Below are 25,703 nucleotides of genomic sequence, written 5' to 3'. Positions count from 1 at the left end.
TGCCAAAACTACACCAAAAATTTTTTTAAAGATTTTATTTATTTATTCATGAGAGACACAGAGAGAGGCAGAGACATAGGCAGAGGGAGAAGCAGGCTCCATGCAGGGAGCCCAATGTGGGACTTCAGGATCATGCCCTGGGCCGAAGGGAGACACTCAACCACTGAGTCACCCAGGCGTTCCAAACCACACCAAATTTTGAATGCAATTTCAGAAAGGAGCTTTACTGACCTCTCCTGGAAGTCCACAAATCCTTGGGAATCTATTAACTCTTTTTGTAAGGAATATTTGGAGTGAAGGTCTGATCTCTAATACAATAAATTTGTCATTTGAAAAGCAGTTTATTCAACAAACATTTATTAAAGTGTTCATCTGCCAAAAATTATGCTATGGAGATGCAAAAATGGATCAAGTTCCTTTTCCTGCCCTTAAGGAGCTCACATTCTAATAAAGGAGGTTTAAAAGAAAATACAGTACAATATGTGACACAATAGAGGTAGGCTGTAATTACAGTGGTGACATTAAAGAGGAGATTAGAGGGTACTCCTTGGGTGGAACAAGGGAGATTTCACAGAGGCCAGCTTGATGCTGGCCTGCAAGGAGAAATGGAAACATTCCAGGTAAGGAAGGATGGCTGGGAGCACATGATGCAGAGAGCAGCATGCACCCATGTGTGGCAACCTGACCCTGGCATATCTGAAGAATTCAGTGTTTTATCAAAGCATGAGGGCTGGGGACAGGGCTGGGAGACACACATCAGTGGACCTTGTTGGAGTGCTTCTACAAAGTCTGCTGTGGCAGCACCATGGGGTGCAGGAGAGGAGACAGGCTGGAATCAGGGAGGCAGGTTAGTGTAGTTTTCTAGATTAAGAGCAAAGAAAAGGAAGGACAGTAATGCATTCAAGATAGGGAGATCAACTCCACAGCGCTTACACACTGACTGGTTAGGGAAGGACAAAGAGGAGTGAGCCTAGAGAATTTAGATGATGGCTCTGAAATTAACCAGAGTAAGCAACACAGGCATAAAAACAGATCTAGAGGGAAAAGGGTTAAGACACACAGGTATCTGTGGGACAACAGTAAAGACGTGGTAAACAGACTGAGAAATACAGACTAATGATAAGGACTTATATATCATTGAATTGGAATTACCCAAGAGTGAGAAGTGGTGGTGATCTAGAACAAGAATCAAAAGTCTAAGGAATAGCATTTAAGGCATAAACGAAAAGAAGCTAAAAAAGGATGCATCAGGAGCCCAGGAATGACATATAACGAACCCAGGGGGGGAAAAAGATTTTTAAAGAAGGGGCTGCCAAACAGTATCAAATGCAGGAAAAAAAAAAAAAAAGTCAAGTAAGAAATGGCTTGTGAACTGAACTATGAATTTAGAATTGGAATTTCTTACTTCAAAAGAAGAAATTGTTAGGAACTACAGAGCCAAGAGCAAGATTTCTGGTTAAGGAGCAAGTGGGAGGTGACAAAATGATGATAGGAATATTCTTTCAAAAAGATTGACTTAAAAAAAGGGTGAGGGCATTACCTGAGTTAGAGAAGCATACAGACAAAATTGCCATGAAAACCCTTCCACCACACGTCCGGAGTACTACAAATGTCCTCTAAACATTTACACATGGTGCTTACATCATAGTCCCTGGAGTCTCCAAGAATATTGACTTAATTAGTAGATAAAGGTCTTTCTTTTCCTGCCTTATCCAAATGAGGGGAGGAGAGAGAAAATATGACACATACTATTAAAAATAGCTCTGGAGTTATTCATTTAAGAGATACTAAATACATATTAATACATTCATTCAACAAATATTTATTGGATACCGAACATGTGCTTTACTCTGTACTTGGCATTATACCAGATTTTAGGGACATAGAAAAGAAAAAGTATACAGCAGTATAAGGTGATATTTCTAACCTATTATATAAATAAACCCTGCTTTATTAATAATGCAACATCTCAACATGGTACACCCACTCAAATGGATAGAGGGCACATCATTTTGAGGTATAGTTTTTTTATCGTTTCTTTCACAATTACCATTTGATCAAAATTCTTAAACCCTTTCAAATATTATCATTGAAGAACTGCCACTAATGAAAACCTCCAAAAATTAGTTTATTTTTAAGGAGAAAAAAGGAAATGAACCTCATGTACGAAACACAAAAATTCTATGCCCTATGACTATACAGATCAAGCATTATAAAGGACAACAAACTCAAAAAGGACTTTATTTACACCAGAACTCAAAATGATTCCTTATTCTAAGGCTGACAGTATTACATAGTTCCTTTTATTTTTCAGAGGAAATCATTTTTAAAAAATAATCCAGTATCACACACTGAAGTATTTAAGGTTCAAAGGGCACGATACCTGGAACTGACTTTCAAATGATTTAGGAAAAAATAATAAACGTGTGTGTGTGTGTGTGTGTGTGTGTGTAGAGAGAGAATGAAAGGTAAAGCAAATGTGAACAATTAGTGAATCTGAATGAAGAGTTCTTCCTACTATCCTGGAAACTTTTCTGTAAATTTAAAATTATATAAAAATAAATTTTTCCCCAAATTTTATTCAGCATTAGGTAAAGTATGAGAATAAATATATAAATCTATTCAACTTTTCACAATGTTTAGAAATCCCCTGTCTTTGAGTTGTTATTGTATCTTTCTACACACTGAAACAAGCCAATCTAAATAGCAATATAAATTTCTCAAAGTCATTTATTTCATACCAGTGCACTTTTAGGTTGCCAGATAAAACACAGGACTCCCAGTTAAATTTGAATTTTAAATAAGAGACAATTTCTGGTATAAGTATGTCCCAAATATTGCATGCAACATATATTAAAAAAATTATTCAACTTGATGTGATGAGCACTGGGTGTTATACTGTATGTTGACAAATTGAATTCAAATAAAAAAATGTAAAAAACAAAAAAAATATTCATTTCAAATTTAAATTTAACTGGGCATTATGTATTTTTATTTACTAAATCTGGTAACCATAAATGTATTGAAAACTTTCAGATTGATAATTATGGATTATTCATGAGCCTCCTCAGCATTTTCCTATTAAACGCTCAATACACTAACCATAGATTTATTTATATTACATCTTCTCACAAAAAATTCTTGAGAGAATTACATTTACTTAGTTTTAACATATATGAATTTGATAATCCTGATTTTATTCAATATTAAATTTTAAAATTTATACCACATCATCAAAACATTACTTTTACTCACAATAATATTATACATAGACTTAACACAATTAAAAAAAATTGTTTACTTAAAACAGTATAATTCTTTTATAAAAGAAGCTTTATATAAAATGTTTGGCTTAAGAATGTCATTGCTCTTATGCCTTTGAATGAAATTCCACTCTTTGTCCTTCATAGTCCAGAAACAGGCACATTTCAACTTGTTTTCCATTTTCTTCAATGAATATTTTGTAACAAATTCCTGAAGTTTTCTAATTCTTTCACACTTGTGGAAATTCTGTAACCAAAAAAAAAAATTCTCTCAGAAGATATTTTAGATACCTTTTGTTATTCAACACTACGTTTTTAGAGCACAGAATTTTTTTCATGTAATTTATTTTAATAAATTTAAAGATGCATAAACCATTTAGTCAATTTTGATGTACTTGAGTTCTTAATTTGACATGGTAAAACCAAGATAATACTGCCCTGAAATTAGTTCTTTTTAAGTATTCAAAACTTAGTATTAAAGCTTTAAAATACAGGGGTGCCTGAATGGCTCAATCAGTTTGGCATCTGCCTTTGGCTCTGGTCATGATCCCAGAGTACCAGGGTCAGCTCCAAGTGGAGTCAGGCTCCCTGCTCAGAGGGGAGTCAGCTTTTTTCTCAACCTCTGCTCCTCCCCCCTGCTCATGCTCTCCCCCCCTCACTCTTTCAAATAAATAAATCTCTTTTTAAAAAAATTCTAAAATGCAGAATTAGAAATTACATAAATATATATCTATTCAATACTTAGTATATATACTTTAGTATATATAAATACTCAATTTATATATACTAAATATATATAAATCTACTTCAATACTTAATTAAAATACTTAGGTCATTTTTTTTTCTTTCTTTAAGTAGGCTCCACACCCAGTGTGGAGTCCAACACAGGGCTTAAAATCATGAACTTAGGATCAAGATCTGAGCTGAAATCAAGAGTCAAACACTTAAATGACTGAGCTACCCAGGTGCCTCAAAATAATAGGTATTTAAAGGTTTCACAATTATAGTCACATGCTTAAAGTACACAAATATAAACCACATAGGCATTAAAATATGTACTTTAAATATGCATAAGTTGAAGCACCTTGGTGGCTCAGGCAGATAAGCATATGCTTCTTGATTTTGGTTCAGGTCATGAGCCCTGAGTAGGGCTCCTACTTAGCACAGAGTCTGCCTGAGACTCTTTCTCCCTCTCCTTTTGCCCCTCCCCCTGCTCATGCAGGCTCTCACTCTAAAATACATAAATAAGCAAACTCTTTAAGTACGTATAACTATACAAATATTGAAAACTAATCAATATTCCACATTTAGTAAATACACAAAAAATAAAAGCTTTTGGACTATAAAGAGTAAAAATAGTAAATGTGTGACCAAATTATTTTTATTACTTTTTATAAAAAGTTTGTCATTATTTTAAGTGTATTTTAGTTCTACTCTCCACCATGAAAAAGTAGCAGAATTCTCAATCAACTTTATCTGTCAAGTTTCTGTGTGCCAGAGAATAATTTTAAAGGTCAATTATTTTACACCCAAAATATTATATCATAATTTTTTTAAAGCAAAGAAATGTAGTCCTTAGAAAATGTTACTTTGTATAAATCTCTGCATTATTTACATGGTAGGCAAGAAAGAAATATATCTACACTTAAATTCTGTAATGTAAGTTCCTTATTTCAAGTTTATCTTCCAATCATTTTTATGAAAAAAATTAGATTTTTTAAAGATTTTATTTACTTATTTGAGGGGGGGGGAGAGAGTGTGTGCGCACACAAGCAGGGGAAAGGGCAGAGGGAGAAGTGGGCCCTCCCTCCCTCGCTGAGCAGGAAGCCCCATGAGGGGCTAGATCTCAGGAACCTGGGATCATGACCTGAGCCAAAGGCAGACATCTAAACAACTGAGCCACCCAGGCACCTCAAAAATTCATTATTTTTAAAGTATTATTAACCTTTTTTACATAACGGTGAATTTGCAAAAGAATTTTATATGTATGCTTATATTAAACAACATGATTTTTCCAGGACCTTCAAAAAATATGTGGGCAGCACAAAAAACTACTTTTAAATAATTAGAAAAGAGCTGGAACGCTACAGTGAGAAGAGTTCGCGCTTCTATCAAGGTAGGAAGACGGGGAAAAAGAAATAAAGGAACAAAAGGCCTCCGAGGGGGAGGGGCCCCGGAGGAGCCGGGCTGAGGCCGGGGCGAGTGTCCCCAGGACAGGAAAGCCCCGTCCCGGAGGAGCAGGAGCTGCACCAACCTTCCCGGGCGGGCGGAAAGGGGCTCGCAGGGAGTTGGAGCAGGACCCAGGAGGGCGGGGATGCCCTCGGGCTCCCGGGGACACTAACAGGCACCTGCAAGCGCAGGAGAGTGCACCGAGCTCCCTAAGGGCTGCAGCACGCACCGGAGCAGTTCGGAGGGGCTCGGGAGCGGCTCCAGGGAGGGAGCTGCGGGGCGGGAGCGCGAATCCAACAACACAGGCCCGGAGCACAGGGCGCCGGGACACAGCCCAGGATCCGGCCTCCCCCCGGGACAGGCAGAGGCCGGGAGGGCCCAGGACAGCAAGGACGCTCCTGCCCCGAGCTGAGCAGATCAGCGGCCCCGCCCCGGAGCCTCCAGGCCCTGCGGACGGAGAGCCGAGAGCCCCGAGCCCCGTAGTTCCTGCGGAGACTGAATCCAGGCTTCCAGAGTTGCCATAGCAACTGCCGCTGATCCTCCTGAGACCTCACGGGGTAAACAACCCCCGCTGAGCCCTGCAGCAGGCAGGGGCAGAGCAGCTCCCCCAAGTGCTAACACCTGAAAATCAGCGCAACAGGCCCCTCCCCCAGAAGACCAGCTGGACGGACCAGTTCCAGGGGAAGTCAAGGGACTTAAACTCTACAGAAATACTCCCCCGTGTTTTTTTTTTTCTTTTCTTTTTTCTTTTCTTTTTGATTTCTGATTGCTTCCCCCACCCCCCTTTTTTTTTCACCTTTCTTTCTTTTTCTTTCCCTTTTTCTTCTCTTCTTTCCTTTTTCTTTTCTTTTTCTTTTTTCTTTTTCTCTTTTCTTTCCTTCTCTCTCTTTCTCTCATTCTCCCAATACAACTTGTTTTTGGCCACTCCGCACTGAGCAAAATGACTAGAAGGAAAACCTCACCTCAAAAGAAAGAATCAGAAACAGCCCTCTCTCCCACAGAGCTACAAAATCTGGATTACAATTCAATGTCAGAAAGCCAATTCAGAAGCACTATTATACAGCTACTGGTGGCTCTAGAAAAAAGCATTAAGGACTCACGAGACTTCATGACTGCAGAATTTAGATCCAATCAGGCAGAAATTAAAAATCAACTGAATGAGATGCAATCCAAACTAGAAGTCCTAACGACGAGGGTTAACGAGGTGGAAGAACGAGTGAGTGACATAGAAGACAAGTTAATGGCAAAGAGGGAAACTGAGGAAAAAAGAGATAAACAATTAAAGAACCATGAAGACAGATTAAGGGAAATAAATGACACTCTAAGGAAGAAAAATCTACGTTTAATTGGGGTTCCCGAGGGCGCCGAAAGGGACAGAGGGCCAGAATATGTATTTGAACAAATCCTAGCTGAAAACTTTCCCAATCTGGGAAGGGAAACAGGCATTCAGATCCAGGAAATAGAGAGATCCCCCCCTAAAATCAATAAAAACCGTTCAACACCTCGACATCTAATAGTGAAGCTTGCAAATTCCAAAGATAAAGAGAAGATCCTTAAAGCAGCAAGAGACAAGAAGTCCCTGACTTTCATGGGGAGGAATATTAGGGTAACAGCAGACCTCTCCACAGAGACCTGGCAGGCCAGAAAGGGCTGGCAGGATATATTCAGGGTCCTAAATGAGAAGAACATGCAACCAAGAATACTTTATCCAGCAAGGCTCTCATTCAAAATGGAAGGAGAGATAAAGAGCTTCCAAGACAGGCAGGAACTGAAAGAATATGTGACCTCCAAACCAGCTCTGCAAGAAATTTTAAGGGGGACTCTTAAAATTCCCCTTTAAGAAGAAGTTCAGTGGAACAATCCACAAAAACAAGGACTAAATAGATATCATGATGACACTAAACTCATATCTGTCAATAGTAACTCTGAACGTGAATGGGCTTAATGACCCCATCAAAAGGCGCAGGGTTTCAGACTGGATAAAAAAGCAGGACCCATCTATTTGCTGTCTACAAGAGACTCATTTTAGACAGAAGGACACCTACAACCTGAAAATAAAAGGTTGGAGAACCATTTACCATTCAAATGGTTCTCAAAAGAAAGCAGGGGTAGCCATCCTTATATCAGATAAACTAAAATTCACTCCGAAGACAGTAGTGAGAGACGAAGAGGGACACTATATCATACTTAAAGGATCTATCCAACAAGAGGACTTAACAATCCTCAATATATATGCCCCGAATGTGGGAGCTGCCAAATACTTAAACGAATTATTAACCAAAGTAAAGAAATACTTAGATAATAATACACTTATACTTGGTGACTTCAATCTAGCTCTCTCTACCCTTGATAGGTCTTCTAAACACAACATCTCCAAAGAAACGAGAGCTTTAAATGATACACTGGACCAGATAGATTTCACAGATATCTACAGAACTTTACATCCAAACTCAACTGAATACACATTCTTCTCAAGTGCACATGGAACTTTTTCCAGAATAGACCACATACTGGGTCACAAATCGGGTCTGAACCGATACCAAAAGATTGGGATCGTCCCCTGCATATTCTCAGACCATAACGCCTTGAAATTAGAACTCAATCACAAGAAGAAGTTTGGAAGGACCTCAAACACGTGGAGGTTAAGGACCATCCTGCTAAAAGATAAAAGGGTCAACCAGGAAATTAAGGAAGAATTAAAAAGATTCATGGAAACTAATGAGAATGAAGATACAACTGTTCAAAATCTTTGGGATGCAGCAAAAGCAGTCCTGAGGGGGAAATACATCGCAATACAAGCATCCATTCAAAAACTGGAAAGAACTCAAATACAAAAGCTAACCTTACACATAAAGGAGCTAGAGAAGAAGCAGCAAATCGACCCGACGCCCAGCAGAAGAAGAGAGTTAATTAAAATTCGAGCAGAACTCAACGAAATTGAGACCAGAAGAACTGTGGAACAGATCAATAGAACCAGGAGTTGGTTCTTTGAAAGAATTAATAAGATAGATAAACCATTAGCCAACCTTATTAAAAAGAAGAGAGAGAAGACTCAAATTAATAAAATCATGAATGAGAAAGGAGAGATCACTACCAACACCAAGGAAATACAAACGATTTTAAAAACATATTATGAACAGCTCTACGCCAATAAATTAGGCAATCTAGAAGAAATGGACGCATTCCTGGAAAGCCACAAACTACCAAAACTGGAGCAGGAAGAAATAGAAAACCTGAACAGGCCAATAACCAGGGAGGAAATTGAAGCAGTCATCAAAAACCTCCCAAGACACAAGAGTCCAGGGCCAGATGGCTTCCCAGGGGAATTCTATCAAACGTTTAAAGAAGAAATCATACCTATTCTACTAAAGCTGTTTGGAAAGATAGAAAGAGATGGAGTACTTCCAAACTCATTCTATGAGGCCAGCATCACCTTAATTCCAAAACCAGACAAAGACCCCACCAAAAAGGAGAATTACAGACCAATATCCCTGATGAACATGGATGCAAAAATTCTCAACAAGATACTAGCCAATAGGATCCAACAACACATTAAGAAAATTATTCACCATGACCAAGTAGGATTTATCCCCGGGATGCAAGGCTGGTTCAACACTCGTAAAACAATCAATGTGATTCATCATATCAGCAAGAGAAAAACCAAGAACCATATGATCCTCTCATTAGATGCAGAGAAAGCATTTGACAAAATACAGCATCCATTCCTGATTAAAACTCTTCAGAGTGTAGGGATAGAGGGAACTTTCCTCGATATCTTAAAAGCCATCTACGAAAAGCCCACAGCAAATATCATTCTCAATGGGGAAGCACTGGGAGCCTTTCCCCTAAGATCAGGAACCAGACAGGGATGTCCACTCTCACCACTGCTATTCAACATAGTATTGGAAGTCCTAGCCTCAGCAATCAGACAACAAAAAGACATTAAAGGCATTCAAATTGGCAAAGAAGAAGTCAAACTCTCCCTCTTCGCCGATGACATGATACTCTACATAGAAAACCCAAAAGCCTCCACCCCAAGATTGCTAGAACTCATACAGCAATTTGGTAGCGTGGCAGGATACAAAATCAATGCCCAGAAATCAATGGCATTCCTATACACTAACAATGAGACTGAAGAAAGAGAAATTAAGGAGTCAATCCCATTTACAATTGCACCCAAAAGCATAAGATACCTAGGAATAAACCTAACCAAAGAGGTAAAGGATCTATACCCTAAAAACTATAGAACACTTCTGAAAGAAATTGAGGAAGACACAAAGAGATGGAAAAATATTCCATGCTCATGGATTGGCAGAATTAATATTGTGAAAATGTCAATGCTACCCAGGGCAATTTACACGTTCAATGCAATCCCTATCAAAATACCATGGACTTTTTTCAGAGACTTAGAACAAATTATTTTAAGATTTGTGTGGAATCAGAAAAGACCCCGAATAGCCAGGGGAATTTTAAAAAAGAAAACCATAGCTGGGGGCATCACAATGCCAGATTTCAGGTTGTACTACAAAGCTGTGGTCATCAAGACAGTGTGGTACTGGCACAAAAACAGACACATAGACCAATGGAACAGAATAGAGAATCCAGAAATGGACCCTGAACTTTATGGTCAACTAATATTCGACAAAGGAGGAAAGACGATCCACTGGAAGAAAGACAGTCTCTTCAATAAATGGTGCTGGGAAAATTGGTCATCCACATGCAGAAGAATGAAACTAGACCACTCTCTTGCACCATACACAAAGATAAACTCAAAATGGATGAAAGATTTAAATGTGAGACAAGACTCCATCAAAATCCTAGAGGAGAACACAGGCAACACCCTTTTTGAACTTGGCCACAGTAACTTCTTGCAAGATACATCCACGAAAACAAAAGAAACAAAAGCAAAAATGAACTATTGGGACTTCATCAAGATAAGAAGCTTTTGCACAGCAAAGGATACAGTCAACAAAACTCAAAGACAACCTACAGAATGGGAGAAGATATTTGCAAATAACATATCAGATAAAGGGCTAGTTTCCAAAATCTATAAAGAACTTATTAAACTCAACACCAAAGAAACAAACAATCCAATCATGAAATGGGCAAAAGACATGAAGAGAAATCTCACAGAGGAAGACATAGACATGGCCAACATGCACATGAGAAAATGCTCTGCATCACTTGCCATCAGGGAAATACAAATCAAAACCACAATGAGATACCACCTCACACCAGTGAGAATGGGGAAAATTAACAAGGCAGGAAACAACAAATGTTGGAGAGGATGCGGAGAAAAGGGAACCCTCTTACACTGTTGGTGGGAATGTGAACTGGTGCAGCCACTCTGGAAAACTGTGTGGAGGTTCCTCAAAGAATTAAAAATAGACCTGCCCTACGACCCAGCAATTGCACTGTTAGGGATTTACCCCGAAGATTCAGATGCAATGAAACGCCGGGGCACCTGCACCCCGATGTTTCTAGCAGCCATGTCCACAATAGCCAAACTGTGGAAGGAGCCTCGGTGCCCATCGAAAGATGAATGGATAAAGAAGATGTGGTTTATGTATACAATGGAATATTACTCAGCCATTAGAAACAACAAATACCCACCATTTGCTTCAACGTGGATGGAGCTGGAGGGTATTATGCTGAGTGAAGTAAGTCAATCGGAGAAGGACAAACAGTGTATGTTCTCACTTATTTGGGGAATATGAATAATAGTGAAGGGGAATATAAGGGAAGGGAGAAGAAATGTGTGGGAGATATCAGAAAGGGACACAGAACATAAAGACTTCTAACTCTGGGAAATGAACTAGGGGTGGTGGAAGGGGAGGAGGGCGGGGGGTGGGGGTGAATGGGTGACGGGCACGGAGGGGGACACTTGACGGGATGAGCACTGGGTGTTATTCTGTATGTTGGTAAATTGAACACCAATAAAAATTAATTTATAAAAAAAAAAAAAGAAAAAAAAAATAAATAATTAGAAAAAATATACAAATTCAGTAAGATGAATATTGAAGTCCAATCAGTAATTAGTCATAATTATAAAAATCAATAGATGAAAGTAAAGAATAACACCTAATGATTGTGGGTGTATACATACTTAAAGTATTTCATAAAATCACAGAATTCTGTAGTGAGATAATTTCACTAAATAGGATATTCCTTACCCAGTTTTTTCTGAGAATATATGACTTGCATTAGACTTACTTGGCTAACAAAAACAATTTCAGTACATTCAAACTAACCTTCCAAATGCATTAAATAATGATACTATTTCTTGTCGGGTTAGATGGAATTCATAGCTGGGCCCACTCTCTGGCATATTTGCTATCAGTTTCTCAGAAAACAAAATCTTCAGAGCAGTACCCAAACCCTGAATCTGTAACAGAAATAAGAAAAAAAGAAAAGTAAGAAAATTCTTTGCACAGAGAATAAATGAAAAATTAGACCAAACTAGATTTGCTTACCTGAAGCTTTCCCCATAGTCGACATTTAAAACAACCAACACAATCCATGATTCTAGAAATATTTCTAAAATGCAGTCGAAAGTCCTCCTAAAAATAATTTAATGAGATTTTTATTAAGATGTACCATATAGTCAAACACTAAATATTTAGTGAGCGCCTTCTATGTGCCTAGCACTGTGCAAGGGATCTTAGAGCGTATGGAAAAAAAGGAAGAGAATTAAAGTCCACATTCATTGAGCACTTCCTGCACACCAGAATCTACATATACAATTTCATTTCATCTTCACCACAAATCCAAAAGTAGATGTTATTATAATTTACACTGAATGAATTAAAAACACAAGGTTCAGAGAGGTTAGGTTGCCTAAATTCCCATATGTAGTAAACAGCAAACTTAGACCCTGGACCTGCCTGACTCAAAAACTGAACTATCTGCAAAGATACACAAAAGTAACTGAGCTGAGGTGTTCTGTTTTATGTGATCATTAACTACATGTGAATATCAGAGGAAGGGGGTCTGCGGTAGGATAGCATCATTTACCAAAAAAGAAGAAAAAAGAAAAAAGAGAAAGAGGGAGAGAAGGGAGAAATTTCAAAATAGACCTTCATAAGAGTAAAAGTCTTGCTTTCTGGTATTAATTAGGTAAAACAATTAGATATCTTATGGCTATTAATATTTTATTATAATATTTTCATTTTAAATATATGCATAATTAATGTTATCACATACATATATGCAGAATATAGTGAACATCCATGTACACTTTACCAATCTTTAGAAAGAAAGCATTATAAGTACCATGGAAGCCCTCTATGTATCTCTCCAAAGTCCTATATCCTACCCTCTATAATTATTCTGAAGTTGGTATTTATTGTTCTTTTTATACTTTTAATACATACGTATATATGTATGAACACTAAGGTACTGTGTTGTTTATAATTGGACAAAATGAATCCAACTCATCCAAAAGTAGTATATGTCCTAAAGGACAAGTAAAAGAGAAAGAAGTCAAGAACACATCCTTCTTTTACTCCAATGGAAATTATTAATTGATCCTTTAAGTTACTCCCTCTGTCCTGGACTTATATTGGAATCCCAAGCTCACAGTATAGTATTCTAAGCAGGAAATTTGACATTCAATCAGGCATTCATTTGAGAGAGAGCATGCAAGCAGGGGCAGGAAGAGAGCAGAAGGGGGAGGAGCAGAAGGGAAAGGGAGAGAATATCAAACAGACTCTGCACTGACAGTGAAGCCCCATGCAGGCTCCATCCCATGACCCTGAAGTCATGACCTGAGCCAAAACCATAACAGTCAAAAGTCGGACATCTGACTGAACCACCCGGGTAGCCCCTGACATACACTTCTGAATGAAAATCCATTATACTAATCAGCCTACAATTTGAGCAACATGTAGCATTTCTCTCTCTTCTTTCTCTCTCGTGCGCTCTCTCTCTCTCTCTCTCTCTCTCTAATGTGATAAACCACATACTGGGCTCAATCATAAGAGAACAGGACCAAAGATCTAAAAAAAAAAAAATGGGAATAAACCAGCAAAGATTGGTACCCACTATTTAAAGTAGACCTCAATTCCTTTTGGGTATTGTTCTTCCCAGATGCTTTATTCAGCTTAAGACTCTGAAACAGGTGTATTATGTAAAAGATTTTAAATAGGATCCCCCCAAAAATAAATTAAATAGGATCCCAGATTTTGTATCTTTAATATAAATTTTGTATTAATTTAATATAAAGCCCAAATTATTAATACTAATTATATGTTAACAATACATCTTGTGTTTCTGTATCTTTTGGACTGAGTTCAGTAAGAGGTAATTTGAATTTTAAACCAAGTTTTAAAAAATATTTATCCAGTAATATTACTCTAAGCAAATTTTGGTGATTTAAGGATTCTTTTAAACTTGTGTTTCAAGGGATGCCTGGGTGGCTCACGGTTGAGCATCTGCCTTTGGCTCAGGGCATGGTCCAAGTCTGGGGATTGAGTCCTGCATCAGGCTCCCTGCAAGGAGCCTGCTTCTCCCTCTGTCTATATCTCTGTCTGCCTTTCTGTGTCTCTTATGAAAAAATAAATAAAATATTTTTTAAAAAAAAAATTAAAAAAATAAATAAACTTGTGTTTCGACCTGGAATTAAATTTTAAAAAAAGGGGGGATCCCTGGGTGGCGCAGCCGTTTGGCGCCTGCCTTTGGCCCAGGGCGCGATCCTGGAGACCTGGGATCAAATCCCACGTCGGGCTCCCGGTGCATGGAGCCTGCTTCTCCCTCTGCCTGTGTCTCTGCCTCTCTCTCTCTATGACTATCGTAAATAAAAAAAAAAAAAAAAAATTGTTAAATTTTAAACAAAGGAAAACCACAGTTTTAACAATAACAGCCTAGTAAAATCACTCTAAAGTAGATGTTCCCATCCTATGAGGTGCTGACCTTTGGAATATTTAATAGTTATTATTAAGGGCCTAAAAAATCCATATGTAGACAAGCATTACATACAGACAGAATAAATAAGTCACATGTATGCACTATAAATTTCCAAATGAATATAAATGTTATGGTCAATAAAACACAACTTTTACTTAAAAAGAATTACTAAATGCATAGTGGCCTTTTGGCAATTATATTTTCACAATCAATAGATACTAAAAATACTGTATCATAGGAAGAGGCCTTGAAAGTTTTTGACTTTCAGACTCTCATTCATGTAATAGCTGGAGACCTCTGTTTTAAAAGATTGTGCTTGCTTTTGCAGACATTGTCTAAATTCAGTATTTGGATCTGTTTGTTAATTCAAATCCTTGAATGTGGCAAGTCTTGAGTAAATCTTTGTCTGGCAATCAAAGAGAGTAAGCATGGTTGCTTACGATAGCCAAAATAACACTGCAAAATTTAAACCAAGTACTTGTGTGTAGGTTAATTTAATATTTGAGACCCCAAAAATAAGCTAGTAATTTACTAGATCAGAACAGGAGAAAATATTTATGACCTCCATAGATAATCAATGTCCAATAACCAAAATATATCCCTAAGTTATCCTAGATTAGAAAAATTTATGAACCCTAAAATAACCTGAACCTAAGTCACTTATAAATTCTCCTTGTTTTATGTATGCAGCTTTTTTTAAAACTTTATTTATTTATTTACTTATGATAGTCATATATATCATATATATATATGGAGAGAGAGGCAGAGACACAGGCAGAGGGAGAAGCAGGCTCCATGCACCGGGAGCCCGACGTGGGATTCGATCCCGGGTCTCCAGGATTGCGCCCTGGGCCAAAGGCAGGCGCCAAACGGCTGCGCCACCCAGGGATCCCCTGTATGCAGCTTTTAAGTCAACACTTAAAGTTACAGTCAGTGGGTAGAATGATCAAACATGCTGTGGTTATATACTGTAAGTTCCATTCAGTGACACCAATTGACAATTCTCACCCACTACTTGTATGTTTTAGAAGCCTTCAAGTGAGGTCCTACTCTATCTTGAACACTAAATAGTTCTTTCATACTGTCTATTTCTAACCGTACATTGATAGTATATAAAGCAGACAAAACAAGATTTTTTTCAGATACACCTGAAACTGGTGTAACAATCTATGTTAATTATAAAAAAATAAAACTTGGAAAAAAAATAAATAAATAAAAATAATAATAATAAAAAAAATAAAACTTGGGGAGCCTGGCTGGCTCAGTCTGAAAAGCGCGTAACTCTTGATCTCAGGGTTATGAGTTTGAGCCCCACATTGTGTATAGTGATTAAATAAAAATAAAATTTGTAAAAGTTTAAAAATAAATAAAACTAAAAACCATAATGTTCACCATAAACTACCTTTTTTTAAAGAAAGTAAATCTCTGATATTAACAAGTTTTCTTTTTTTTTTTACTTCTTTATTATAAAAGAATTCAGAAAAATTATCTGTTAAACTCCATAGGACATCAAAGCTGAGTGTTTCAGAGTTTTGATAAAATTAAAACATTACGGGAAATATTTCTAATCTGCATGATATAAAAAGTTTTAATGCCAAAACACTTTCCAATAATCCAGCAAGTGTACTAAAAATAACGGAAAGAGTGAAAATAGTAGAAAAAAACAAGTCTTATTACAGTATCTTCCCCCTCACTTCCAAGTTCCTGGAAGCTGCCTGGAAGGTTATATAAGCACTGAAGTATGTATTTCTAGCAAAAATGCTTTCAGTAGAAGGGAAATAGGAGATTAAAAATAACTATTATTTAACAGCAAAAAAAAAAAATGAAAATGAGTCCAAGAAACATTGTTTACAAACTGCATAAAATCAGGTTCTTTCCTTATAGAAAGAAACTAAGAATATAAAACAGAGGAATATTGTGATAAATATTCTGAAGAAATCAGATCAAACCCAGTGCTCCTGAGAGCTCCCTGCCTTTACTTACCTTTAGCTTTGTAACAGAATAGTAATATAATTTTGAGTCCCCAAATAAACTAGAAATCTACTGAGGGTAGGAGCTGTCTCTTCCTTTAATGACAAGAATTCTGTTTTGCTCATATTGAGTATTTAAAGAGTCTTTCTATTATTATATTTGTAGGATTTTGATGCAAATATACACAAAGATGGTCTTGTATGAGCTTATACCTCTACTAAGAGACAAGATAAATACCAATCCCCATTTTGTAGGGCATTGTGTGTTTTCTTTTGCTGGCTTCCCATCCCACTGAATAAGATGAATGACAAACACTGTACCCTCTCCCTCTAAAGAGGATCCTTTAATTTATCCAAAACCATTTTCAGAATTCTCCTCAACAAAAGACAGATACTGCCATTCATGCTCTATATCCGTTTCCTTTCATTTATAACACCTATTTTTTATGAGACCATCAATGTGAAAGCCATCATTAGGTGTGCAGTGACAGAATTCAGTCATTACTTTGAGAACATAAACTAGATCTTAAGTTGGCCTGCTTTTGGGCTTCCTTTTTTGGAGGAAAAGAAAGTTTATGACTCTGGCTTTTAATTTCCTAATATATAATAAGATATATTGTTAACCATAAAAACATGGGTTTATATTCATACCTGCAAAAGAGTTTGAATCTAAAACTTAAGTAAAAGTATGAAATATTTACCTTCAGTTTGTTTGCTTCCTTTTTATCCCCAGCAAAAAAGGAATTCTCATCAAAATGCAAAGGAAATGACCTACATGTTAAAACAGAGAAGATTCATTTTCAGGTATTATAAAATATTAGAAGTCCCGCTAACATTTTGCTGGTTGGTGATGAATAATATAATAGAAAGAGTGGAAAATATAGTAAAATCAACACTCTGTTGCCCCAAAACAAAGTCTTATCCTTAAATCTAAAACAACTGCATAAAATAGTAGAAGCTTGGCCGCAAATCCAATGTATTCAACCATGTATGAAAATAATGCAGGTATCAAGTACTACAAGAATGACTCTTAAGACTAAAAACTTGTGCCATTTAGTACTGAAGTTTAAACAAAAACAAAACTCAATTCTAAAAGACCTACAAGCAAAATTAGCTTGTAACTATTTATTTTTTAATAATTTTCTTTTCTCGGGGCACCTGGGTGATTCAGTCAGTTCAGTGCTTGACTTCAGTTCAGGTCATGATCTCAGGGTCCCAGGATTGAGCCCTGCATTGGCTCCCTGCTCAGTGGGGAATCTGCTTCTCCCTCTTCCTCTGTCTCTTCCCCCACTTGTGCTCTCTCTCTCGCTCATATAAATAAATAAAATCTCAAAAAAAAATGTTTTTTCCTTTCTCTAAATTGAACATTTAAGAATTGAACTTTGGATACCACTTGTCACTCTTCTATTAATGTCTAAGTTGTATAAGTTGTAATATGTAATTTACTTGATTTCATGAAGTATTTCCAGAAGTAGCATTTTGTTTTCTGCGTCGTGAACTTTATTTCCAGTGAAGAGTTGAAAATCTGGGCGTTCGAAGAATGGTACCACTTTAGATAAAGCCCTTAATTCTATTAAGTAGAGAAAATACAAGTTCTTGAGCCGTCTTGGACCTTCTCCCTCAGTCAAAATGCCATCAAATCGCTGCTGAAATTCTGTAATGTTGTGTCCCCATTTCTTTTCCAACCAAGTTTCTAAGAAGTAAGAAGAATTATATATTAAAATCTGAATTTTAAAATTAAGTTTCATTTTACTTACATTGGGTTATTTATGCCTACAGAAGTTAGTTTTATCTTCTAGAACCCACCCTTAGAAGGAAAATAATTCACCATTTTACTGAGATATATAATTTCACAAAAATCAAATTTCTGAATATAAACATCTTTATAAAACCAAGATACACAATTTAAAAATGACTGTCTGAATTACTGATAAGTTTGAAGTTAGTGTGTTTTGTTCCTGAGGCATAGAGATATTTTAAATTCCAGAAGAAATAGGTTACTGATGAAAATTAACCATGGTCTTGTTTTGCAACAGCATTTTTAAAGCATTAAGAGCAGCAGAAAGTGCTTTTACCCATTAAACTCCAGGCCTGAAGCTGGCACACAAATAAAAGGGTTTTAATACAGTAGTATCTGATGAATAACAAACTGTACTATTAGGAGCTATTTTAACTCCAACAAAACAAGAGGATATTTCCAAAATGATGTGCACAATTTTGAGCAGCTTCTTAAAAGAAGGTAAACAGAGTTAAGATCATGCTGTGTCCTTATAAAATCTATAGTTCCCACATTCCTGATTACTACTATTTAAGAATGAATTTTTACTGCCTAATATTCAAGACAGTCAACCTTATCCCACTAAGGTAAATGCCAAAAAATTTTAAGAATTTCTGAAAATAAGTATGGTGAAATAAATAAAAGTAAATGTCACATACCTTGTAGAAGATACCGCGCACTCAAATGCACATTAATGCTTGCATGCAGGCCAGATATAAGTCTGTAGAATGCTCTTTTTTCTACACACAGGCCTAAAAAAAAGCAATTTGGTAATAGAAATTTTATATGTGAAACTTGTACCATTACAAAATTAATTTCATAGGTTTTATAGATGAGAAAAATGTTTAACATTTAAATTTGTTTAAAAGCTTCCAAAAAAAAAAGCTTCCAATTACCTTCTAGCCAACTGTAAAAGGTGTTCTCTGAAATTAAAAGAAACATAAGTCACAAAGTTGTAAAAATGCCAAAATGTAAGTTTTTCAATATATAATACCAATTTGTGCCAAACGGCAATTTAAAAATTAATGAAAGGTCCAAATTTTATCTGCAATTTATCCAAAGGAAAGAGAGAATTTCTTGGTGTAGATTCAATTAAGTACCATTCTCTTGCTCAGTCTCTAGAAAGCTTCAGCACTGCCTTTGGTAGCTTCAGTCTCATAACTTTGTAGATAAAATGTTTCATATGAGGTCAGAACACAGAATTTAAATAATAAATCAATGCAAGGAAAACTACTTAGCCTTGAAAATTAAAGACTTAGCTATGAAAATTAAGGACTCATTATTATGCTTTTCTAACTTGTGAAAGTAAATAAAAATTATAAAATAGAGTTGATGGTATATTATTTGCACATAGCTCATACTATTTCATGCCAGTCAATATTTCAAAGGAGCAATACCAAGGAAATGTTACAAAACTAAATACCACTTATATTCTATGACCCAAAAAGATCACTTTTCATAAGTTTAGACCTGATAACTCTGCTTTTAGAATTATGTTCTAAAGAAATAATTCAAATGGTGAAGGAGTCAATAATGTGTACAATGATGGTTATATATAATTATTAAAACCTGAAATAATAAAAATGTACAATAAATGCCTAAGTTAACACAATACGATACTATATAACTAGGTAACACGGTAGAATAATATAAAACTATTTAAAATAAAAAATGTGGAACATGACAATACATGAAAATGTTTATTTGAGATAACGTATAAAAAGGCATAGAAAGTTTTCATACCTAGGTAAAAATTCTATGTATGCATTTACAAGAGACGGCAAAAATTATACAGTTCTTTTGACTAAAGTTGTTTATAATAATATTAACAATTAATTAAACAAGCATAAAAGTAATAAAAGGAATGGCAAAGAGAATACACAGTAAATCAGACTATCTAAAAACTTAAAACACCTGTCAGAAAACCTCACAAGTGAAAGTAAAAGGTAAACAACCAAGTAGGTTGAATGTACGTCACAAAAACAACAAAGGGATAACATTCTTTTTCTTTAAAAGATTTTATTTGAGGGAGAGGGAGGGGCAGGAGGAGAAACAGAGTCCCCACTGAGCACAGAGCCTAAGGGCTCAATCCCAGGACCCTGAGATCCTGACCTAAGCCAAAGGCAGCTGCTTAACCAATGGAGCCAGCCAGGAGCCCCAAAGGGATAATATTCTAAATATATAAAAAGCTCATAAACTGAATGAAAGTGCTAAAGTACCCATTTAAAATGGGCAAATAATATAGAAATAGAGAATTCAAAAGGAAAAACTACAAATGGTAAGAACATAAAAATCATTGTTTCACTAGTAATAAAAAATCCAAATTACAATAGAGATACCACTTTTAAAAGTAAAGATAAAAATATGACAATACTTATTAATGCTGACAAGGGTCAGGTAAAACTATTGGTCAGGCACACTGACTGGAAGGGATATAAATTAGCACATGCTTTCAATGACAAAATGCAATCTGGTCATATGTATCAGGAGCCTAAAATGTCCGTAACCTTTGATCCAGCAAATCCATTTCTAGAAATCGAGGCTATAATGGATAAAATTCATATGTTGAAGCTCTATCTCCCCAAGAAATAGTATTTGGAGGTGAGACTTTTGAGAGATGATTAGGTTTAGATGAGGTCATGAGGGTAGGGGTGTCATGATGGGATTAGTGTCCTTTATAGGCAGAAGAAGATACCAGAGCTCGTTCTCAGCCGCTGAGGACACAGTAAAAAAGCTGGCTACCTGCAAGCCAGGAAGAGAGCCCTTATGAAGAATCAAATCTGCTGGCAACCTTGATCTCAGACTTCCCAGCCTCTAGAACTGTGAGAAAATAAACATCTTATTCAAGTCACCCAGTCTTTGGTATGTTGTTAGAGCAGCCTGAGCTAAGACATAGGCTAAGGAAGCAAGCAGACATGGGAATAATAATAATACACAAAGATATAAATATATCCAGTATAAAAATATATGTAAATAAATAATTATCAAAATGTCAACAGAGAAGCAGTCTGAGTAACCAAGAGCACGGACTTTTTTTTTTTTTTAAGAGTTTTAGATTTTGTTTATTCAAGACAGAGAGAAAGAGAGAACATGAGTGGAAGGAGAGGGGCAAAGGAAGAGGGAAAGCAAAAAGCAGGCAGGCTCCCTGTTCAGTGGGGAGCCTGATGTGAGGCTCAATTCCAGACCTTGGGCTCATTACCTGAACAGAAAATAGACGTTTAACCGACTGAGCCACTCAGGTATCCCAAGAGCATGGACCCTGGAGCCAAACTGAATAATTTCAATTGTAGCTGTGCTTGTTAGAAGTCATACATGATTTAGCTGAGTTGCTAAACCCTCTGGCACTCACTTTCTTGTCTATAAAATGGAGATAAATGTAATACCTCCTAAGAATGTCGGAAGAATTAAACGAAATCCTATTTGTAAACTGCTTAAAAGAGTACTGGCATGTAGTCTTAGCCATTGCCATTATCAATTATTTTGGGGTTGTGGGATTACAAATGATTTCTTTCCTTATAAAAACCTTCAGAGTTGGGTGGTGCAGTCAACTAAGTGTTCAACTCTTGGTTTCAGCTCAGGTTTGATGTCAGGGTCATGAGATTGAGCACAGATTCAGGCTACACATTCAGTGCAGAGTCTGCTCTTTTAAGAATCTTTCTCCCTCTCTCTCTGCCCCTCCCTGCTACACATACAAACTCTCTCTCTCTCTTCCTCTCTCTCTCAAATAAATAAATCTTCAAAGGTGTTTGGCTGTTTTGTTTTTTTTTTCAAGTTTAGGACCATGAATTACAGGGAATGGGAGTATAATATTACTTGGGACCTAGATTTCCAATGAAATTTTTAGTTCTGTTCCTGAAGTAGCTATGCTCAACTTGACATGGTTATGATCCAATTAGATAATCACCTAATATGACAGCTGTCAGGGATAACTCTTAAATTTTACTCAAAGAAAACCTATAAATATACTCATAAACAAGATAGTTTCTCTAAGGATACCTCTAGAAGTTAACAATCTCTTCTCTGAGACAGGATGTTTTTAAATAGTATTTAAAAACTGAAATAACAGCCTCTAACATAACTAGGAATACCCAAGGTAGAATAAAATCTCTCAAAAAATGAAAATTATAGGGAGGAGGGGAAAAAAAAATAAAACCCCTGAAAATTATAGGATCACTACTAACAGTAATATGAGGTATCTTTGGAAGAACAATGTTTTTTTATTAAGATTTCATTTATTTATTCATGAGAGACACACAGAGGCAGAGACATAGGCAGAGGGAGAAGCAGGCTCCCCACAGGGAACCTACTGCAGGACTCCATCCCAGGACCCCAGGATTACGACCTGAGCCAAAGGCAGATGCTCAAGGTAAGCCATCCAGGTGCCCCTGGAAGAATAATCTTATGCTAAAGAATTTCTCTTCCAAATAGTACAGTTCTGATTCAGATACAGTTCTGATTTATTTAGCTGTTATTGTTACTATAATATAAAATACAATAAAAAAGAGAGCAATATTATAAGACATTGGTATTCTATTATTTAGGCAGAATACAAAAGCAATTTGTAAAACTAATGTTCAGAAAACCGAATTCTGAAGGAGAGGAAATTGATACTTCACATTTTAGCAATTTCATCTAGCTGGACTAAAGCTAAGTACTGCTTTGTCTTTTCATATCCTTAAACACGTGGCCTTAAGAATAAGAAAAATCAGGCAGCCCCAGTGGCCCAGGGTTTTGCGCCACCTTCAGCCCAGGGCATGATCCTGGAGACCCGGGATTGCGTCCCACGTCAGACTCCCTGCATGGAGCCTGCTTCTCCCTCTGCCTGTATCTCTGCCTCTCTCTCTCTCTCTGTCATGAATAAATAAATAAATCTTTAAAAAAAAAAGAATAAGAAAAATCATTTCAATTTCATTCACAAGGCAAAAAGATTCTCACAAAGACAGAGTAAACCTAATACGTTCAACATTTTAAGCCTCACAACTAAAAGAGTTGGCAATAACTACCCCTAAGAGCTAGCATAAGCCTTGGAAGCCAGTAGAGCAACACTGTGACCATGCCTAGAAACTTCCTATAGGGACCCAACAGATCCCAGAGGTCTGTCTGGGAGTAAAGGAGAGTGAGTTTTCCCTGACAGAAGCTGGAGGGAAATGCCTAGCTTTGGCGAGCAGTGGGTAAAATGCAAGAGTGAATTATCGGAGGCTGAGGCAGGTTGTCACTACTGCCTAAGCCCAGGCAGAGTCATTTTCCCTTAAACCTATGCTTTCACCTCCTGAATTTTCAATAAATATGAGCTCTCAGAAGTAGGAAGAAAAGTTTGCCAAATACAATTCTGAATGTATCAGCAAATTCATATATATAATATATGATAAAGAAATTATATTTACCTTCACTTTTCCCTGAAAAACAAAAAAAAATATTTATTATTATAATGTCCTTCCAGATGTCACTTTAAAATGCTATAATTGCATAAAAATAAGATTTTGACTAACTGGTTAGTTTTAATTGCTCAGTTCACTCACATAAGCAAAATCTGAGAGAGGTACTCATGACACAACTCTATCTAGTGGCAGTAGGAATTATGCCTGATTCGCTTTAAGGGCATCATCTCCAAGAGCGTGGATAAGGAGTGGTTTCAGGGGATCCCTGAGTGGTGCAGCGGTTTGGCGCCTGCCTTTGGCCCAGGGCGCGATCCTGGAGACCCGGGATCGAATCCCACGTCAGGCTCCCGGTGCATGGAGCCTGCTTCTCCCTCTGCCTCTCTCTCTCTCTCTCTCTCTCTCTCTCTCTCTGTGTGTGTGTGTGTGTGTGTGACTATCATAAATAAAAAAAATTAAAAAATTAAAAAAAAAAGCTAAAAAAAAAAAAGGAGTGGTTTCAGCTTGTACAAGATTTAATATGGGCTGACAGGGGAGAAAAATCTAATCTATCATCTGAGAATACTCTCAAGTATCTTAAGGACTTACAGTTATTTGGCTGGCAGAGCCTTTTTCCACATTTATTTACCCTAAATTTATAACACCGTTTCTGCTAAAGATTTGTGTTCTTGCTTTGAAAACTCCAGACGGACACTGTAAAATTTTACTTGATTCAGGAATTTTACCTGATTCAGGAATATTTTTAGAGACTATTTGTTAAGATTCAAATTATGCACAGTTCAGCAATTAGTAAGCAGCTGCTCATTTACTATTAAAAAAAAACTGTCTTCATTTTGCCCACACTTATTTAATGCCATCATTGTTTATTAAAATAACATATGCTGGGATCCCTGGGTGGCGCAGCGGTTTGGCGCCTGCCTTTGGCCCAGGGCGTGATCCTGGAGACCTGGGATCGAGTCCCACGTCGGGCTCCCGGTGCACGGAGCCTGCTTCTCCCTCTGCCTGTGTCTCTGCCTCTCTCTCTCTCTGTGTGTGACTATCACAAATAAATAAAAATTAAAAAAAATAAAAATAAAAAAATAAAATAACATATGCTCATTGCAAATACATTTTGAAAAAAAAGAGGACACAGACAAAATTAAAAATGTCATCCATAACTCCCTCTGCCCAAATAATAAATACCATTTACATTTTGGTAAATGTCCTTTTTCTTTGCATATAGATATTTAGATATTATATTATGTATGTTTTTATAAAAATATATTGTACATACTGTTTGAGACCTGTTTCCCTTCTTCAATGTGCTATTGGTCATTCCTGACCTAAATGAATAAGTTTTCAGCAGTATTTCTGATGGTTGTATTCTATTACATGAATACACCATAAATCATTTCACCAGTTCCTTAATGATAAACATTTAAATTATTCCCATTTATCTTTATGATAAGTGAGAGTGGTTAATTAATCAGATCAAAATGTGCATCCATACAGAGGATCACCCCTCTGTTTGGAACTGACATTCATCTGATATTAAATGGCTTCCAATGAGTTACCATATGTGACTCATATAAACCCAAGTCCTTGTTTAAAGATGTTCTTTTATTTCTAATCTAAGAAAGACTCGTCTGCCAACATTAAGGGAATGATGCAATCTCAATGCTTTCCAGGAGGAAATTTATGTTTATTGACTACATGAGATCAGCAGCTTTTCAAATAAATTTTAAAAATGAAAAACTTACACATTTCCTAAAAGCACATCAAAGATTTCATCATTAAGCACATATTATGGGAACAGGAATGTATATTTCCTAAGCAAAAAGTTTGAAATCATATACTGAAATGGTTTATTCAACAAACTACTCTGCCTATTACAGACCAGGCAAGGTTTCTGAGTTCCAATTTCACATCTCCTCTGCAACTACACAGTGCCTAGCACATAGGAAATGGAAGGTAATCATCTGTTGAAGGAACAAGTGATCTTTACAATTGTAGACAAGACCATTAAATGAGGAGAGCAGTTTTCATCAATCTTTCATTTAACAAACTACTCCATCTGTTATGTCAGGCTCTCTATTAAGAAATGAAACAAACAAACACTCTCCATATGCCCAAACTAATAGGGTAGATCAATATATCATAGTAAAATAACGCCAGACAGTGGAAAGGTGGTAAGAGAAACAAAATATGACATAAGATCACTTTATAAGAAGAGAGGGGTTACTTCCAGTTAGGAGAGTCAGGGAAG

At 36.6% G+C, this 25,703-nt stretch overlaps 1 protein-coding gene across 2 annotated transcripts in view; it reads right to left on the bottom strand.

Moving 5' to 3' along the window:
• Positions 1 to 321: 321 nt before the first annotated feature.
• Positions 322 to 25,703, bottom strand: part of ERO1A (endoplasmic reticulum oxidoreductase 1 alpha) — a 58,963-nt gene continuing 33,581 nt past the window's right edge. The window contains exons 9-16 of one of the 2 annotated variants that reach the window (XM_055304288.1): positions 23,468 to 23,479; positions 18,980 to 19,006; positions 18,743 to 18,835; positions 17,753 to 17,999; positions 17,008 to 17,077; positions 11,906 to 11,992; positions 11,684 to 11,817; positions 322 to 3,510 (exon numbers count right to left, since the gene is read on the bottom strand). In XM_055304288.1, coding sequence (XP_055160263.1) covers positions 3,450 to 3,510; positions 11,684 to 11,817; positions 11,906 to 11,992; positions 17,008 to 17,077; positions 17,753 to 17,999; positions 18,743 to 18,835; positions 18,980 to 19,006; positions 23,468 to 23,479 — 731 coding nt within the window. In that variant the 3' untranslated portion in view covers positions 322 to 3,449. The remainder of the gene's footprint in view (positions 3,511 to 11,683; positions 11,818 to 11,905; positions 11,993 to 17,007; positions 17,078 to 17,752; positions 18,000 to 18,742; positions 18,836 to 18,979; positions 19,007 to 23,467; positions 23,480 to 25,703) is intronic. The other variant, XM_055304289.1, reaches the window with a different exon arrangement.

This window comes from Nyctereutes procyonoides, unplaced genomic scaffold (genome assembly GCF_905146905.1).
Source record: "Nyctereutes procyonoides isolate TBG_1078 unplaced genomic scaffold, NYPRO_anot_genome, whole genome shotgun sequence".
Classification (NCBI taxonomy): domain Eukaryota; kingdom Metazoa; phylum Chordata; class Mammalia; order Carnivora; family Canidae; genus Nyctereutes; species Nyctereutes procyonoides.
The sequence above is the reverse complement of the archived record's forward strand: the minus strand, read 5'-3'. Positions and strand labels throughout refer to the sequence as shown.